General features: G+C 46.6%; 1 protein-coding gene and 1 pseudogene across 11 annotated transcripts in view; both read left to right on the forward strand.

Moving 5' to 3' along the window:
* Window positions 1-3,860: 3,860 nt before the first annotated feature.
* KCNC2 (potassium voltage-gated channel subfamily C member 2) overlaps window positions 3,861-18,404 on the forward strand; it is a 92,706-nt gene continuing 78,162 nt past the window's right edge. For 2 of the 10 annotated variants that reach the window (XM_083463160.1, XM_083463168.1), the window contains exons 1-2: window positions 3,865-5,048; window positions 6,279-7,017. In XM_083463160.1, the coding sequence (XP_083319286.1) occupies window positions 6,298-7,017 (720 nt within the window). In that variant the 5' untranslated portion in view covers window positions 3,865-5,048; window positions 6,279-6,297. Of the gene's footprint in view, window positions 5,049-5,084; window positions 5,664-6,278; window positions 7,018-18,404 lie in introns of those variants that run through there. The other 8 variants (XM_083463163.1, XM_083463165.1, XM_083463166.1 and 5 more) reach the window with 7 other exon arrangements.
* On the forward strand, window positions 12,315-17,885 carry LOC310688144 (nucleotide sugar transporter SLC35D2-like; annotated as a pseudogene). Its single transcript has 2 exons — window positions 12,315-12,492; window positions 17,122-17,885. The product of its transcript is annotated as a nucleotide sugar transporter SLC35D2-like (transcript).

Genomic DNA, 18,404 nt, shown 5'->3' on the forward strand with positions numbered 1-18,404 from the left:
TTTTCCTGTTTTTCTTTTAGCAGAAAAGCATATATATATGTTGCCATTCTTCTAATACTTAAGTAACTTAAAATTGTTGCCAGAGGGGAAAGTTATAAATGTCCTTAAAGCCACTTAAGAAAACAAAAGTGGAAAAAACAGATTAGATGATTTAGAGCAGTGTTTCCCAAACGTTTTTGGGCAACGGCACACCTGTTTACCGGAAAAAAATCTCGCGGCACACCACCATTAAAGCCCCGCCCCGTGACGTCAGCGCGCAGCGTCACGCCGGGAGGGACGCACAAAAGTGAAAGTTTTTTCCCTCCCCCTTGCCGGGGTGGGAGGAGGCAGCAGAGCGAGGGACTGAGGGACGGCGGCAGCTGAGGCGGCCACCCCTCGACGCCGTCCCAAAAGCCGCCAAAAAGCCCTAAAAAAAGAGGAGCAGCACAAAAAACACACCACACACGGGGGGCGTGTTCTAATTTGCTTCTAACTCCGGGTTAGAGCGCAGCACGTGGAGGATGGGTGGGGAAAGAGAGAGGAGGCGCACTGATAGAACGCCAGGCACAAGGGCCGCCAGGGAGAGCCAGCGCGCGCCCCACCCCGGACGCTCGCAGCCACCGCCATCCCTCCCTCCCAGGGAAGGCGGGATTAGAGCAAGCGCCCGGGCAGCAAGAAGCGCGCGCGCGCCGGCCCTGCCCTGGATCCCTCAGAACCGCCAGTCTCTGGGAAAGTGGGCGTGGCTTCAGAACTCTCAGGCAGCAGCACCCGCCGCCCGGCAAGGCTTCCCATTGGGAGGCGCGAATGCTTTAGTGGGCGGGGATTGGTGCAAATATAGGCAGGGCGGGCTGAGAGGAGGAGCCGCCGCCGAGGAGCAGCGACACCAGCAGCGTTTCCTCTCCCCCCTCCCCTCCCGTGTCAACAAGCGGGGCGCCTGCGCCGGGGGTTTGCTCGTCAGGCAGGCAGCCAGGCAGGCAGACGGCGAGAGCCCCGCGCTGGGCGGCCGCTGCTCGCCGCCGCCGCCCCGCGTCTCGCCGCCCGACTCGCCCGCCTCCCTCCCACGGCACACCAGCCGGTGTCTCACGGCACACTAGTGTGCCGCGGAACACCGGTTGGGAAACACTGATTTAGAGAGCTCTGCAGGATTGGGAGGGGGTGGTGGCGAATCTAAATGATTTTGACTCCTTGACTATGTTGGATGTGTGTAGGATTTTGATAATAGGCATAGATGACCTCTGATGTCAAATGCTGTTCAAGCTAGCCTAAATTAAAAATACAAGTGAATCCCTTAGCTTGGAGAGAAGCAAATCACAACAAAAAGGAAGGCAAGAATGAGGCCGAATGGACCAAAAATATGTTTAAATGTCCCTAGAAGAGGGATATAACGAAGTCAAAGGCCTACAAAAAGCCAGAGTTTCTCCCAGAAGCGGGAACCAAAAAAAGAAAGATGTAGACACTAACAAAATTAAAATAAAAAAGTTCTTTTCAGTAGCACCTTAAAGACCAACTAAGTTAGTTCTTGGTATGAGCTTTCGTGTGCATGCACACTTCTTCAGATACCTGAAGAAGTGTGCATGCACACGAAAGCTCATACCAAGAACTAACTTAGTTGGTCTTTAAGGTGCTACTGGAAGGAACTTTTTTATTTTGACTATGGCAGACCAACACGGCTACCTATCTGTAACTAACAAAATTAATTAGGGGAATGGTGACCCATTTAAAGGTCACTCTATATATTACCGTGTTCTTGCACAAAGATACAAAACAAATACAGCTTTTAGATAAGCAACTTTTCTTTTTGCTATGAGCACACCATTTGAGCAATGGTACAAAATAATACCTTGTGCCATGCTTCAGATGTTGCAGATAGTTTTTTATGGATTCAGCAGCTGTGGCACAGACACTAGAAGGCATTGAGAAAGACAGCCCCTTCTTACGGACAATTACCAGCATTGATCACAAGGAGACCTAATATCCAAGGTATTCTTGAATCTTTGATGTTCTAGCACTTGAATGGGAAACTTGTGGCTATTGGCCTGATGACACACAGCTTGAACCACCATCCAACTCTGCAGGTGCTGCAGGCCTGTTCTTGCTTACCAGATTGCAATTGATTCCTCTTATGCCCCATGTGTATATGTGAGGTAGAGAAAAGAGACAGTGGCACAGAGGAATAGCTAGGTAATGCTACAATCTGCCAGCTTTTGGATCTTAATTCTCCCACCATTGACTGAGCCCCCTGGTTGACTTTTGCGATGTGTCAGTGGCGTTCTATGGGGGGGGGGGAGCGGTTCTTTATGTTGGGAAATTTCCATTACACCTTAAGGAGCAGACATGGAACTGTGTTACGTGTCACATGTCTGTTTACATTCCAGCACTGTTTTGCTTGTGTTAGCGGAACTTCTGCTGTGTTATTGCTTTTGCTTTTGCCTCTCTCGCCGAGAAGACAAAGAGAGAGACGACATGTTTTTTTGTCCTGATTTATGATTAATAAATCCGTAGTTGTAGTATGCTTCCACAAGCCTCACACCTATTCTGTGTGCGCAGTTTGCTCTGCTGATATAGTGTGCCCTGGCTTTGAAGCCCGGGTCGCTGATTTATGTCGGAGCAGAGGCCGATGGGTCTTTGCAGTGGGACGGCTGGAAGGAAACGACCCGGCTGGGGCTAGCCAGCTGGCCTTTTGACCCTCTGCATGCTGACACTTTATCCCTAGCAGATGATCTCCTTCAAATGTACAAAACAGAGCTCAAAAAATAATGTGAAGTTCAGGCTGTGTAACATCTTAGGACATGCCCGTGGTATTTGCACACATTGCCTTTTGACTTCTTTTCTACTAAACTATCTTCTCTTGCCTGCATTCATTCCTTAGCATGTAGATTGTCCTGTGAAGGAAGATGGACTGAGTATGAATATACGTAACAGTTAACCTGGTCAATATTGGTTTCATGTAGAAGCAGCTCACCATCATCTAAAAACTTTTAGGAGCTGCTAGTCTCCATATTTCAGTTTCCTTGCTGCAAGAAATGTAGGCAGGCATTTAATCATTGATCCCCCTCTCCCCCGTTATCTGTCAATGGAGCTTCTTATGTTTTGTCTTGTTGTACTTCTTTGTTTGGTAACTCTTCAAGGATAGTTCAAGCTGATCACTGAGATTTCTTTTGTTTCTTGGTGAACAATCAGCATCTTCCCTATCCAGGCCATAATAAAACAAAGATACTTTACCAGTAAGTGTGATTATAGTGTATAAGCATAATTGTGAAATTCTCATAAGGGAGATTTTTAAAAGACAAGGTCCTGCAAGATCATAGAAATAAAAGTATAGCTATATATTTCTAGGAGCAGATTGGTTGCACCCCAAAAGCTTAAAACTTTGTTACACAGATACAGGAGGTGTTTCTAATACTAGCAAATTGGGAGGAGTGAAGATGCACAGAAATACAAAAACATGCAGATAAGCTGTAACCTGCAATGCAGTTATGGTCTTAGGTCTTGTTGAGGGCTAGCATTCTTTATAGATGTCAGGAATATGTGGCTGCTTCTCTTGGGATGTAGTCTGCCTACAATTGTATGTAGAGCAATCCAGTGAAAAATTGCATTTGCTTTTGAAATCTTGTGTATGCATTTGTAACGGTGGATTTAAAGATTTTCAGGCTTACTTGCACTGAGAAGGGACTTCAGATTCCCTACTTGATTCTGACTGTTATTATCAAGTGATCTCTACCTATTTTTACGCTGAATGAAAAATCACACCTCTTTGTTGTCCTTCAGCCTCCTTGGACCCTTAGGGCAAAACATCATATTAGGTAATGTGGGGTTGGTCCTCTGCTTTCTGGATAGTGGCTCTTCCTGATTTCAGATGATCTAGGTGAACTTTTCTACCACCAAGGAAAGGACTACAGGATCAGTCGGATGAGGTGTGTGCAAGTGTATTTATGATTACATCTGAAAGCAGTCTCATAACTCTTGAACAGATTCATTTTTTTCGTGGATCATGGTGACACAATGGCTACCTAATGGGAAGCAGAGCTAGCCACTATATCTTTCTGTTCCAGATACTTTTCAATGTGTTGTTGTTGTTGTTTTATAAAGAAAGATTTTGGAACCATTCTGTTCATGCTGAGCTCCCAGAGGTTGTGGTGAGGTTGTAAAGGAACATTCTGTGGAGATGGGATATAGTAGTGACACACACAGCAAACCTTAAAAATGCTCCTGTGAGTGCAGTGAATAAGGAGGCACGACTAGAAACAGAGGTCCATAGACAAGAAACAACAGCGTTCAGCCACATCCTTGTGTCTTTCCCCTTATCCTTGCTGTTGACTGCCGTTGCACCTCCTACATCCAGAATTCTTCTTCTAAAGCCTACTCCGTCTCACTTTCACCTGTAGCTAGGTGCCATCCTCACTGCTCCTGTCAGGTAAACAACTCTTCCCCAACCGGATGCTCTGTTTCCCCCGAAGTGAAATCAGCGTGTGAAAGGAGCGGAGGTGCATTCCTCAGAGATGGCTTTTGCGTCGCGTTTGGTCTGCTTTCAGCGATCGAAGCAATCGCGCAACCCGAGAAAACAAGGGTAATGGGGTCGCCTGCCACGTAATTGCTGGAGAATGGTGCTGAAGGGACAGCTCCCACCTCGCCTCTCTTGAAAAGCAGGGGAAGCCTTGGCAGCAGCGCTCCTTTCACCTTGGAGCTGGAGCGAGTGGAGAGGCGCTTGGATGGAGCAGCGCCGACTCCTTCAGACGCTTTGAGCCCACCCTGCGGAGGACACCCTCGCCTCCCCCCCCCCATGTTTTTGTGATGCTTTTTTCTCCTCCGCGAAGCTAAAGCGTCTCCTCGATCTGGCACAATGACTGAAGAGAGGTTTCCTAGCAGCAGGTGGGGGCTGCTTCCCTTGCTTTCGGGGTTGGCAGTCAAGGGCGCTGGCATGGCCACCTGAAGATGGGAGGAGCGCCCCCTCTTCCTGGCTACAACAAGTAGTTCTTCGTTTGACACCAACACAACCGAGTCTGGAGGCAGCTGCGAAGGAAAGAGCGTTTGCAATGTGAAGAGCAGCCTCTTTCTCTCGTGTCACCAAGGTATGGGGAAGGATGGCATGGGGAGGGGGATAACCATAGCAGCGCATTTCTGATTACATCTGCTTCTCGGTCCTGAAATTAAGCTGCACGTATAATCTGGCGAGGATGAGGAACGTAGAAATCTGCTGCTAAGGTTACACGACAACAGATCCTATAGGGTGTGCCCGCTGCTGGATTTGGGGAAGGGGGGGCGCAAAGTGTGTTTGGTTATCACTAGTCAACCCCAGATGTCTCCTGTAGATTTCTCTCCTAATAGACAGAAGATGGACAAAGAGCACCTCGTTTTAATTCCTCATGTTTGTCCAGACAACTTGAACGAAAGAATTCAGAGAGGAGGGATGAAGAGGGTTGACGAAGGTGACTACTGATTGCTAGCAAGGAGAAGCGGCTCTATTCTGGTGTGAGCCTTGGCTGTATTGGGGTGTTTGTGTGTGTGTGTGGAGGGAGGGGGCGCTTTGAGGCAGAGTCCGGATCATCTCAAGCGGAGGGAGGGCGAGGAGATGGAAGGATGAGGAAGAGCAGCCATCTGAAATCAGGAGAGGCGACGGCGGAAGGAGTGTGGGGCAAGGGGGCTGCTCCGGATTGTGCCCAGGGAAGAGCTGGAAGGAGCGCCAGGTTGGTTCCAGGGTCGTTGGCGGAGCAACTTTTCCCTTGAGCTGCGTTCTTTGCCACTGCTTGCGAGGAACTTAGACGGGAAACTTGAGGGTTCAGAATCTAGGGCGGCCAAAAGGGATGGGACATGGGGTTGGGTTTTGTTAAGGAGAACGGCGGATATTGGGAGTGGGGGAGGCAAACGCGGGACAAGGGAAACGGAGAGAACAACATGGGGAAGTCCCTCTGGTGACCTGGCTCTGGGTTCCAGCAGGAAACGGTGTAGGTGGGAAGAGCTCCCTCTTTTGGACAAGACCAGCAGGGGGCTGTAGGCTCAGGGCGGGTACGCGACGCCTGGTTGTACGTCCCTTCTCGAAGGGCTTCTCCCCTTCCCCTGAAGATGCGACTAGCTACCCTTCCCTTCCATGCAAGGTGCAACCTCCAGGAAGCTGCTCCCCCCTCCCTGCTACCTCCCATTCATATTTGGGGGCAATTATCACGTGGTGGTGGCCGTGGCCCCTCCCCCACTCTCCCATGGCAATCGACGTCTTCCTTTCCCCAGGCGGCCTAAAAATAGCCACCCGGCTCTGTTGCCTCTGGGCGCCTCTCTCCTCCTTCTTCTCCTTTTCTCTCCCGCAGTCATGTCTGAGCCACAGAGATGGGGAAGCTCGAGGACCACGAGAGGGTGATCCTCAACGTCGGGGGCACGAGGCACGAGACCTACCGGAGCACCCTCAAGACGCTGCCGGGCACCCGCCTGGCTCTGCTGGCCTGCGAGTCCCCCGGCGGCGGGGAAGAGCACCAAGCGCCGCCCCTGCCGGCTCCCCCGCCGCCCCTGCCCGCCCCCAACCCGGGACCCAACCCGGGCGGAGGCAGCGGCGGCGGCGGCGCGGGCGGCCCCCTGGACGGCGCGGGCGGCAGTGCCTGGAGCCCGCGCAGCAATGGCGCCACGTGCTGCGAGTTCTTCTTCGACCGGCACCCGGGCGTCTTCGCCTACGTGCTCAACTACTACCGCACGGGCAAGCTGCACTGCCCCGCCGACGTGTGCGGGCCGCTCTTCGAGGAGGAGCTGGCCTTCTGGGGCATCGACGAGACGGACGTGGAGCCCTGCTGCTGGATGACCTACCGGCAGCACCGCGACGCCGAGGAGGCGCTCGACATCTTCGAGGCTCCCGACCTCATCACCGGAGAGCCGCCCGCCGAGCCCGACGACGACGAGCTGGCCGCCAAGCGACTGGGCATCGACGACGTGGGCGCCGCCGCCGCCGCTGCCGCCGCCCTCGGAGCCCCGCTCGACGGCAAGGGCGGCCGCTGGAAGAGGCTCCAGCCGCGCATGTGGGCGCTCTTCGAGGACCCCTACTCTTCCCGCGCCGCCAGGGTAAGGAGAGCGAGGCCGAGGCAGGGGGTGAGGTGGGGGGAGGGGAAGGTCCAACCTCTCTGCCCCCTGGTGCCCCACCTTAAAAACTCACCCACCAACCCTTCGAAGGAGGCTGCTGTGAGAGGAAGGGGGTGACAGAAACCAAGGCAGTTCCAACCTGCAACTAGTGACCTGGGAACAGGGTTGCCAACTTGAATAAAATATTGGGGGGGGGGGAGTCCCGCCCCGCATAATCACGTGATGGAGTGCAATCGGACCATTTTAATTGCAATGTCCATCAACTTTGGGGTGCCCCATCCACTCATATATTTTAATGGGGACCTTGGCCCCTAGAAGTTGGTTCCTCTTCCTAGCAGTAACCAGGGAAGAGCTTCCTTCAGGGTAAACATGCATAAGATCGAATACTTGTTGTTGCTACTCCTATTCTTGTAACTTCTTCATTATTATTTTTTTAAGAGCAGTTATGTGTAGGTGGGTTCCATTGGGTTCTCACACATTCCCAGGTGTGTGTGAGACTGCCACCTTTCTTAGTGCTCTTAACCATGTGAGATGCCTTATTGTTCCCATTTCACACAGTGGCATTAAGGGGGCTGAAATGAGGCGGGTCACAGGCCACAGGTAAGGGGTCTTCTCAAGCATGTGTTTTAGGTGAACTCCCTCATATGGGGGGGGGGGAATTGGTCCGTGGAGAGCAATAATTGACATGAATAGATGTACTTGCCATGGGCAGCGGTGTATTAGTATGGAGTGTTAGCATGCTAGTGGTGAATGGCATCAGTTGCCCTGTTAACACTATATGGAAAGGGCTGGTGCATGAATGCTTTATTCATAGAGTGTGTCACATCTTCCCCCACTCCTTTACTTATTGAAGGCCCTGGGGTTCTGTCAGTACCATGAGATGTAAACCCAAGTCTTCCACATGGAAGGCCTGCTCAGGGTTCACCAGCTGAATGGGCTTGATGGTGATCTTGGATGGAAGAATGTCTTGTAGTAACTGACAAAGCAGGAAGGGAGCCTAGAAGGCAGGTCTTCCACGCAAACTGAGAGCATGCAGCCGCTACTGTCTCCAATACTAGCAGGCCTTAGCAGCCTCAAAGGGAGAGGCATGAAAACGAGGGTCAGTTCTCCCCAGTTTTCTGTTCGTAACTGTAGATTTGTCATCTATAAGATGGTTTCCTGAATGGCTCTGATACACCTGTGAGAGAAGTTTAATCAGAATAGAGTTTCTATCCAACTTCCTCATAAAAACTAACCTCGGTTGAATATAATTGCCAGCTTAATGCTAAATCTGCCTCCCCCTATTGTGTGATTCTTTCTATTATGCATGAGCACACTCTTGAAATGCCCATCATAAAGATCGTACACCATTTAAGAGCAGCTGTATGGAAGCAACAGGATGCTATGTGCATGTCTGAAGTTGCCTTATGTTTCTGTGATCCAATAAGCCATATCAGGCTTATAGGGTTTGCTTGGGGAAAGTCTCCTGAAAAAGCAGATGCCAACTCCTGATTTTGGTACAGAGACTCAGGGTTGCCTACAACCAGAGAGCCAGTGTGGTGTAGTGGTTAAGAGCGGTAGACTCGTAATCTGGTGAACCGGGTTCGCGTCTCCACTCCTCCACATGCAGCTGCTGGGTGACCTTGGGCCAGTCACACTTCTTTGAAGTCTCTCAGCCCCACTCACCTCACAGAGTGTTTGTTGTGGGGGAGGAAGGGAAAGGAGAATGTTAGCTGCTTTGAGACTCCTTAAAGGGAGTGAAAGGTGGGATATCAAATCCAAACTCTTCTTCTTCTACATTGGTCTTGGCTTGGTCATTGTCTGCTGTTTGGATCACTTGAGCTCAAGGCAGAATGAAGTACACTAAACCACTGAACAGCAAGGACTGGAAATACTGAAACAGTGCTCTCAGTTCCTAAAACTAAGGCTGTCAGGGTGTGCCTTGGGGACAAAGTATATGTATACCTGTCACATCTTCGGGGTCCATCTAAAAAAATCTGTTTTGGATCTGGCCTTATTTGAATGAATGTAGAATAAATGTCTGAGGTTACATTTGCATAGCTTCTCTGCAATACGAGTAGGCTTTCATTAGTTTTATTCAATGCTTGTGTCATTTTTTAGATTTTTAACTGCAAACTTATTTTACAGCTCCTGTGTCTTAATTTGTCTGTTTTGTAGATAAGAAACTGAGGCTGATAGGTAGTGAAAAACAGTGGCACCTGTACGGAGCTGGAATTTTTACAGCAGGATACATGCTCCGCTGCTTAATGGCCTGGTTCATCTGGCACAGTCAAGCACAGTCAATGGCTTATTGGGACCATGGGGGCTCCTGAAGACGAGCTTGCAGCTGCTTTCCTCCTCCCTGGTCCTGTTTACTGTTGCATCACAGTGAGTTAACCCAAGGTTGGTCTTAGCGTGTCATCTGAACTAGGAGGACTTGTGGTTAATTCCTCCTCAATAGCCATGCACTGTAACCAAGAAGCAAAAAGGACCAGGAGGGAGTCAAGCAGCTACAAGCTACTCTCCAGCAGCCAGCACCTTTATGCGTTCCCAGTAAACCATAGCATGGCTTACCGTGCTTTGTGAATGAGGCCATTGTCCATAACTTCCCTTGTCTGTATAAGGGTCAAAGTACATTTCCCAATTTTCAAAAACACATTTGTTAAACCAAAAGCAGCCCATTTTAGTGGGCAAACAGCAGGGGATGGAAGAAGAGCTGCTTAACCCTTTCTCTTCAGGCTGTTTTCCCACTCAAAATTTTCACTCAAAATCTACGCAAAATGGATGTTTCCCCATCTATGCTGCTCTTCCTTCTGTGGAGGAAAATGATATTTTATATATCCTTGTCCACATGTACAATGAGGATATAGTGGGTGGTATTCAATGAAGTTTTACTCAAGAGTTGATCTACAGAAATTAATGGACCTAACTTAGCCATGTTTTTATTATTATTAAACTTAGCTGAATACCACCCAGTATAATCACACAGTGTAGTGTATATATAGAGTATAACAAACATATTTCTGTTAAAGAATAGATGCTTGGACATCTTTGTCTAGTGGGGAATACATATGTTGTTATTTGATGACGTGAGCAGTGATCATGGCCAAAGAAGAAAAGGAATGCATGCAGCCCTTCAGACTGAGACTATATATATTGACTTGTTCTTCACTTGATCAGCATGTATCTTTGAAATCATGCTCTTCATCCTGCTGCACGGTTGTTTGCTTGAATGTTAACTCAGTTTATAGTACCTCATATTGAAATGCAGGGTTTGTCCATTTATACTGCATTGAACTGTGTATCAAAAAGCTTATTTTCCATCTTTAAAATGATGTGGTGGCATAAAGGAATGGGTAACATTGGATTTGGGCTGCTGAGATGAAGGCTGTAATATCTCCGCAGACACAAAGTTCTGTGGGTGACCTTGCTGCAGTCTCTTTGCCTGACCTTTCTCAGAGAGTTGTTGCAATCGTAGAAAGTGTATCTGAGGCCCTTGGAGGAGAGACAGGATACACTTATCTGATATTTATCACATTTCTTTTTGTATTGCATTACTATTTTATTGATAGTTACCTGGAGCACCAACCAAGGAAAAAGCAGAGTATTAAAAATATTCAGAGAACTGTTAGAAATAAGAATTGTGAAGGACTTTTCACGTTAAGGTCCCATTCCATAAACCAGATTTAGGTTAAAAGTCTTGTACCTCTTACCTGAAAGGAAACCATGTTGAACACAGTGTGACTTATTTCTGAGTAAACATGTATAGCAACACTGCTTTTCTTATGGTGCTTTCCAGATGTTGGAATACAACTCCCATAATCTGTGACCATTGGCCATGCTGGCTGAGCCTGGTCAGAACTGGAATCCAACAACATTTGGAGAGTATTGCTTTTGTACTGGGTATTGCCCGCATTGTAAGCTGTGAAATGCATCAATGGTGGGATTTTCAGGAGAAAAGCTCAAGTACTTTAGGAGGAGGTTCTTATCCTGAGATGGTTGTCCTAAAGAGCTGTCAGTATGGTGCTTGGCAGTATGAGAAGTCTAGAAGTATGAGAAAGTAGGTTAGTAGAGTAAACTCAGAACTGCATACTGTGTTACACAATCTGTGTTGTTTTAGTCCATGGATAACCTGATAGAATTATCTAGGTCTATAGTCTTTTAGCGCTTCATCATTGGTGGTTTTTCACATGGCTTCAGTTACTGCCTCCTCACCTGTAGGTTTACTGGGTAGGAAGCATAACAACAACAACAAAAATAGTCCTTTTGTTATAATACATAAGGTTTCCAAAGAGCAATATATGCAGGCAGCTGGACCTCAAATGGATCAGCTGTTTGAATGGATGTTGGTGAATTGTGGTCAGTTGCTACAGAAAGATAAAAGCAGCAGCAAAATGACAGCACAAAGTCCCAGTGCTGTGTTTGGCTTACAGTAGCTTTTTAGGGGCATCCTATAAAGATGGTTATGGGCCTACAGTGACATAACATTGTGGGGGGGGGCACGGGGTGGTTGTCGCAGGCAAAAAATTGTTAGGGACACAAAATTTCCACACCTAGTGGTGCCTCAATACAGTTGCATGCTTCCGTTGCTAGGCTTGGTTGAAAATGGTTTATCCATTTGAACCAGGAAGTGATCTCTCCAGACAATGGAACAACTCTTCTTTGCCCATCACTGTGGTTGTGATTTCCTGGGTGACACTGATGCCATTAGGCAATTGAATGCACATATGTACTCTGTTTCCCTCCCACTCCTCCCTCCATGCGGTCCTGGGCTCTGGCAACCCATACTATGTGACTGTGTGCCTTTTATAGATGGAAATAAGTAAAAGAGAACCGCTGTTGAAAGCAGGACTTTCAGAATCACTTCCTCCTATGGCAGCAAGCACAATACTACTGGTTTCATTTGGCCAGGACATAGTTGGTTGCATTGGTAACACCCACCCACCTCTTATGTTTTTTTTAAAGCAGACCCCTCAGCATATTACTATTTAGTTACTTTATTTCACCTGTACCAGAAGCACGATCCACTTTCTTGCACCATGAGTACAGCGCCCATGCTCAGAGTACTTGATAGGACTCAATAGGACCCAGTTCCCCTCCCACCACTACTTATGTTCACAAGTGCAACAGGATGTTAGGCTGAGTAGGAGACACATATGTGCCTCTTGTGTTCCCATCTGGCCATCTCTCTCTGTGCCTTGTAAATGCTCCAACTGCATGAGGCTACGGACAGCACACACAGACCTCCCTTTCCCTCTAACATCCTGTTGTGTGACCTCTATGTTTGCCTGTCTGCACACATGGATGGATGGATGGAAATAAACCAGGCTATGTTTGCTACTGGGATGCAGAGTCCTCAGTGTGAGTGCATTGTGCTCAGTGTGTCCTCAGCTATTGATGATACAGATGTCTTCTATCAGGAACTTATTACTAAACTGCCTCTAATAAATAAATATGGAGAACTACTTTGTCGCTATGGTAAGAGAAGCTCGCTCTACTTATTTAGAAAACAATATATTAGCATAAGCTATCAAGTTCCAGCCACGCTATTTGAAAATAATGGCTCTTTAGGGACAGTTTGCTACATGAAAGAGAAGTGAAAAGGTTTTTGATTAAACATCAAGCATGCCAATAAAGCTCTTTTGCTGACATTTCTATTCTGTTTTATCCATTTTCCAAAGGTGGTACGAATCATTGTGAGAGGACTGTAATAGTTGCCTTTTGGAACAATCCTGCAGTAGTGTGAGAGGATGGCAGCTGGAGGACTGGCTGACACCTGTTGCTTAATAAGTTTAGAAATGCAAGAAAAATGGAGTCAGTCGGCCTAATATTTTGATGGTAACTGTGTGAAAAAGATATGTGAAAAAGGTAACATGAGAGATATTTCAGTCCCCCCCCTGCCCAGCATCTGCAATTCTCCCTTCTAGAGCAGCACTGTCTAGTCCTCCTCTTGTTTCCATGGAAACAGGTCAGCTTCTGGCTTCTTCTTTTTAATTGAAAACAGCATCCCTCTGCCATTTATTTAAACATTTCCGCATTGTTCTGACATAAACATCACATAGATGATGTGTGCTGCCATTTCAGATGATGGTTGCGTGTGAATGCATGTACATATGTGCATATTCCACTGTGGTGGAATAACCCAGAGAACACCTTCAAAGTCACTATTCAGTCATAATCGGCATTAGTGTAGCTGCGAGTGGAAGTTGGCTCCAAATTGTAATGCTCACATATGCAGCAACTGATAAATAAAGTGTGGGCTTCCTTTTCATTTGGAAAGCTTCACTGACAACATTATGTTCTTTTTTAAAAAAATGTTTCAACACTGTTTATACTTTTACTGTTCATGTTTCAACACTTGTTTATACTTAAATATTTTTAAATTAAAAAAATAAATAAGAAAGCATATCTGGGAATGGGGTCTCTGAAATGGGTGGCTACAAAGATTGCTTGGAGAAATTACAGTCTGTTGCAAAACATCTTGATATTGCACTGACTTGGAATATTGGGATACATACAGCAAAGAGGAGATGATGGGTGGGGGCTGGGAAAATTCTACCTGCTTCATTGCTCAGGTGTGTAGAAGGGTAATTCTGGGACCTAGAATTCTAAATATTTTTCCAGCTTTTATAACCAGCATATTGAAAGCTATGTTTAGATGGTAAGCTACCATCCTCAGGTTTCTCAACAATCCAGAATAGAATACTTCTATGGTGAAGGAAATCAGCCCTGAGTGTTCACTGGAAGGACAGATCCTGAAGCTGAGGCTCCAATACGTTGGCCACCTCATGAGAAGAGAAGACTCCCCAGAAAAGCCCCTGATGTTGGGAAAGATGGAGGGCACAAGGAGACGGCAGAGGATGAGATGGTTGGACAGTGTTCTTGAAGCTACCAGCATGAGTTTGACCAAACTGTGGGAGGCAGTGGAAGACAGGAGTGCCTGGCGTGCTCTGGTCCATGGGGTCACAAAGAGTTGGACACGACTAAACAACAACAACAACAACAATGGTGAAGCTATTTACTTCTTGTTTTGGTGAGCTACTTTTGACAAAAGCTATAGTCATGTAAAATAAAAACATGATTGTACATTCTGTGTGGTAACCAGATTCTCAACCTAGACACTATTACTGCATGCTTCCCTCTTTTCTGTCTGAAGTACTCCACAGTATCTATCTGCATTTAGTTTTCAGATTGACAGGTTAATTCACTGCCTTGTCTTTTCACTGACAGAAACTTCTGCATGCTCTCAACAGGGATTCCTCTCCAATCATATAAGTCTACTGTTTAGTTTTTGGGGAATAATTCTGGAAACTATAGGGCATGTTATAATTACTGCCTTACCTACAATCTGTTCCCAGGGCTAGCCAGGAGTGGGAACTGCTCTTTAAACCAGTGCTGCTACTGGCCATGTCTAGAGTGGAGTCACCTCAACTTCTTTATAAGATAGATTTGCCCACCAAGAGATACCTAGGATGTTCTCTGAGGAAAGCTGCCCTGAGAGAACCATTTTCCAGTTGGAAGGTGGACATACCAGATGAGGTGAATGGCCAAATTCTCAATTTTATGACTGGAGGACATGCAAGTGACTTTGGCTGAAGGGGGTGGCTTTAGCCAGCAATTCTGTTTAAAAAGATACTACTTTTTACAGGCTTGGGCACATGTGCATGGTTAGGATTCCTTTCACTCCCATGTCTTGTTGAGATCAGGCAATGTAGGGTTTCTGCTGACTACACGTATGCATTGAGGAGAGCATAAAGCTACAGAATTTTCAACATGGTGTACCCAACACTTGAATCTCAACATTTTTTTAAAAAAACTAAGCAGCTGGGAGTCAGGGGTGGAAGGGAAGGAAGAATATTGGATTAAGGTAAGTAGCCTTGGGGGAGAAGGTGTGTCATTTTCACCTCTTTGCTCTTTCCCCTGATGACATTCCCCTACCTCAAGTTTCTATTAGGTGCAGGGGGGAGAGATGAGGACAGTATTGGTACCTATCTGTTTTCTCCAGCGGGACAAATAGCAGCTTCATGGGAAACTGCATTTTACTAGATCAGACTATTTATCCATCTAGCCAAGTATTGCCTGCTTTGAGTGGCAGTGAATGTGTAGCCTTATTGGAGTTCACCGATTGGGTCTGCGTTGCTCCGGGACAGGAGGAAGGAAGTCAAAATGACACCGAGGTTGTTTCAAAGAAAGAGTTTATTCTGCTCTCTGGATAGCAGAAGGCACTTGCGTGATTAGTCCCCAGCAAGTCCAAAGAAATGACAAGTTTCATGCAGTATATATATCCTCCAGACACCCTCTCCCCCTTCCCCAGCCACGTCAGCCTATATACGCAGGTTGACATCACAGATGTTCCTGCTCCGGCACTCTTAACCATAAAAGGGATTTCCTTCCTGCACTTCTGACCATAAAAGGATATTCCTGTTCCTACTCCTATCTTGGAGCCAGAGGTCATCATCTCCGGGAACACGCGTCTGGCATTGCTCCCGGACTCTGGTCTGCGTGTCTTTTGTGGTCAGCACATAAGATAAGGTGCTGTGTGTCTTCTCTGTTCTACTGGTGCAGTCAGGGTCATCCCTGCGTCACAAACTGATAAAGGAGAGGGCTCTTATACATTGTTTATACATTGACTCATAGCTCAAGTTAATGGATTTTAGCTAAGGAAAAATAGGGATTTTGGTGCAGTTTTCAAACTGCCTGCACAGTCAGTTTTGGGTTTGGGAAACCCATTCCTTCAAATGGAATCTGGGACCTCCTGTGTGCTCAGTCAATGTGCTCTGCTATTGTTCCCCCACTGCGATCCCCCAAAATCCATGCTGGGTTTCCTTCCAACCCTCTGGAGCAATTTTGGGCACTGTGGGATGTGTGTACAGGGAAAGGAGAGGGTGAAAAAGTATGTTGTGCAAGTGGAAGTCGTACTGCTTGTGCATTGATTCAGTTAAATTCTGCTGAACATTTCCAAATGCTACATGCCTTTTTGCTCAAATACAAATACAGCAGAGGACAGGATCTGACTATTAACCTCATTTTGTTCCTTAATGAACACTAATTGCAAGATGAGCCAATTTGTAAGCCATTTAAGCAACAAATATCAAAGGATGCATAACATGATGACCACACACTCAACTATTTAGTCTGGTCCAGCTGTCACAACAAACCAAGGATGTGCTGCATCAAACCTTGAGCTCTCCCCTTTTCTCCTTATTTCTGCATGAGGTGAGAAAGTTTAGAAGACCTGACTAGGCAGTCAGGATGTTGTGGGAGAAGATGGTCCTTGAAATATCATGTTCCTCTTAGGCCATTTGAACTGGGTTTGGAAACAGGCAGGGCGTCAGTGAAGATGCTGTAATATTGGAGTTGCATATGCATGCACCAGTCAAAATTCTTGCTGATGCACTGTGTACCAGCTTGTGTAGAGCATACTGTAGCATTCCAACCAGGATGTTAATCAGGCATGTGTAGTGTCCTTTACCAGGAAAAGGTTCAGCTGGTGTATGCAAAAGTGTCCCTAGTGACAACCACCATTGGAAGATCCAGGAACAAAGCTGGATCGATCAGTAAACGCAGGATGCAACCCTGCCTGGTACTTCAAGGGGGACTACACATCTGCTGGAAACAGCTTGTATGATGAGTCCAGCCCATTCAAGGATCTGAAGTATTTTGTTGGTTCCGTATTAAATGGAATTCCATGGAAGTCATGCTCCCTTGATTTCATGTTGTTTTTGATTCTCGGTCTTGGTTTTTATTCTCCTACAACCCCTCTTGTAGATCTTCAGGTGAAATGCCTCAGGTTTTGAGAATTTTCTCTGTTAAGCAGAAATGTTAACCAGCCCCTTCAGTGAGGAGGGGCTGTGGTGGCTTGCCAGAGTGGCGGGGATGCCATCTGGTATGGCCAACAGATTGGGGCATGTTGCCACACATGCCAAGAAATGAAAGGCAGACAAGAGGAAGAGGAGTCACTCACTTCTGCTGCCACTGCCACCCCTTCCTCTCTGTTCAAGCTACTTTCTGCCCTCTTCTTTGGAATCTGCCCTTTCTTCATCCTTCTGGTAAACAAGGTCGGGCTGATTGACTGCAGATTCCCATCTCCAGTGTGACTTGGAGCAGGACAGCACTATTCTAATGTAAAAAATAAAATCATTCACTTCCCTGATTTTGGTAAGCTGTTTCTACTTCCTCTGATTTAGGTTGGAAATCATTTAAGTGGATTATCAAGCACAAGCAAGGATAAGTTTGCCAATGTTTACAGTCCTTAGGAAGTTTATCATTCCTTTTACATTACTGCTGGAAGTCATTATTCTTGGGAAGCACTATTCTTTGAGCATTCTAATTAGCCTGTTTGCAATCATCCTTGGGGCTTTCAAAGCAGCAGGATCATATCTAGCTTTCAGCATGGAAGGCTATGTGTCTGTGTTGCTGAACACAGTAAACGGTGTTTACACAAAACAAAAAATTGACCCAAAGGAACTGGGAAAATATGGAGTCATTTTTATAATATCGCCTGCTTTACGGTAATTCCTACAGTTCTCATAAGCTTGTTCATGGGAGACCATGAAGGACACTGATTTCAAGCAATGGACAAATGTTTGATTTATCTTTCAATTTCTTCTTTCCTGTTTTCTGGTGTTTCGTCTGATGTATTCTACAGTCCTCTGCAGCCATTATAATTCTGCCCTCACAACCATGGTGGTCGGTGCTATAAAAAATGTGTCCACCATGTTGTAATGCTAATTGGCGAAGGGTATCTCTTTTCCATGCTGAAATTCATAGGGCTCCATATCTGCATGGCAGAAAGGCTAAGATACTCATTTCTAACAAATGGCTGTCCTAAGAGCTCCACAGATGAAGAAAAAGCAGATGCCAAGAGCTAGCAGAAGCAAAAGGCAAGGGAAGCTGTAAGGATGTGGGCGCCTGTAGAAGTTCAACACACACATGCAGAATTGGCTGTGGCGTGGAAGTTCTTCCTACCTTGCATTACAGTCCATGTGAGACAAGTCATGATCTTAGACAGCTGGGAACAGTTGTCTTCAGGCATGTTTGATTATTTATGTAGCCAGACTAATCACAGTAGATGGATGGATGGCAGGGCTTGGGGTTTTCTTTGTTCCTTCCACTGAAAACCTTGCACTTGGTCAAATCCAGGGATCCTTGTTCTATGTTTTTGCTTTCAAGGGTGTTGATTCACCATCTCCCTCAGAATGCCTATGGTTGTGGGCTCCTGGGTAGATTCAGATGAAGAGTTTAAAACTCCTTGGCAGTGACTACTACAGTGAATCAGTGTCTCCAGACTTGTCTAAGGAGGGGTGGGGTTGGGAAGAAGCTGGCAGTGTCACCATTTTACTGTGCAGACTTTGTACATATTACTTTCATGTTTGTACAATATGCTGCAC

The sequence above is a fragment of the Podarcis liolepis genome (assembly GCF_965112155.1).
Source record: "Podarcis liolepis genome assembly, chromosome: 10".
Classification (NCBI taxonomy): domain Eukaryota; kingdom Metazoa; phylum Chordata; class Lepidosauria; order Squamata; family Lacertidae; genus Podarcis; species Podarcis liolepis.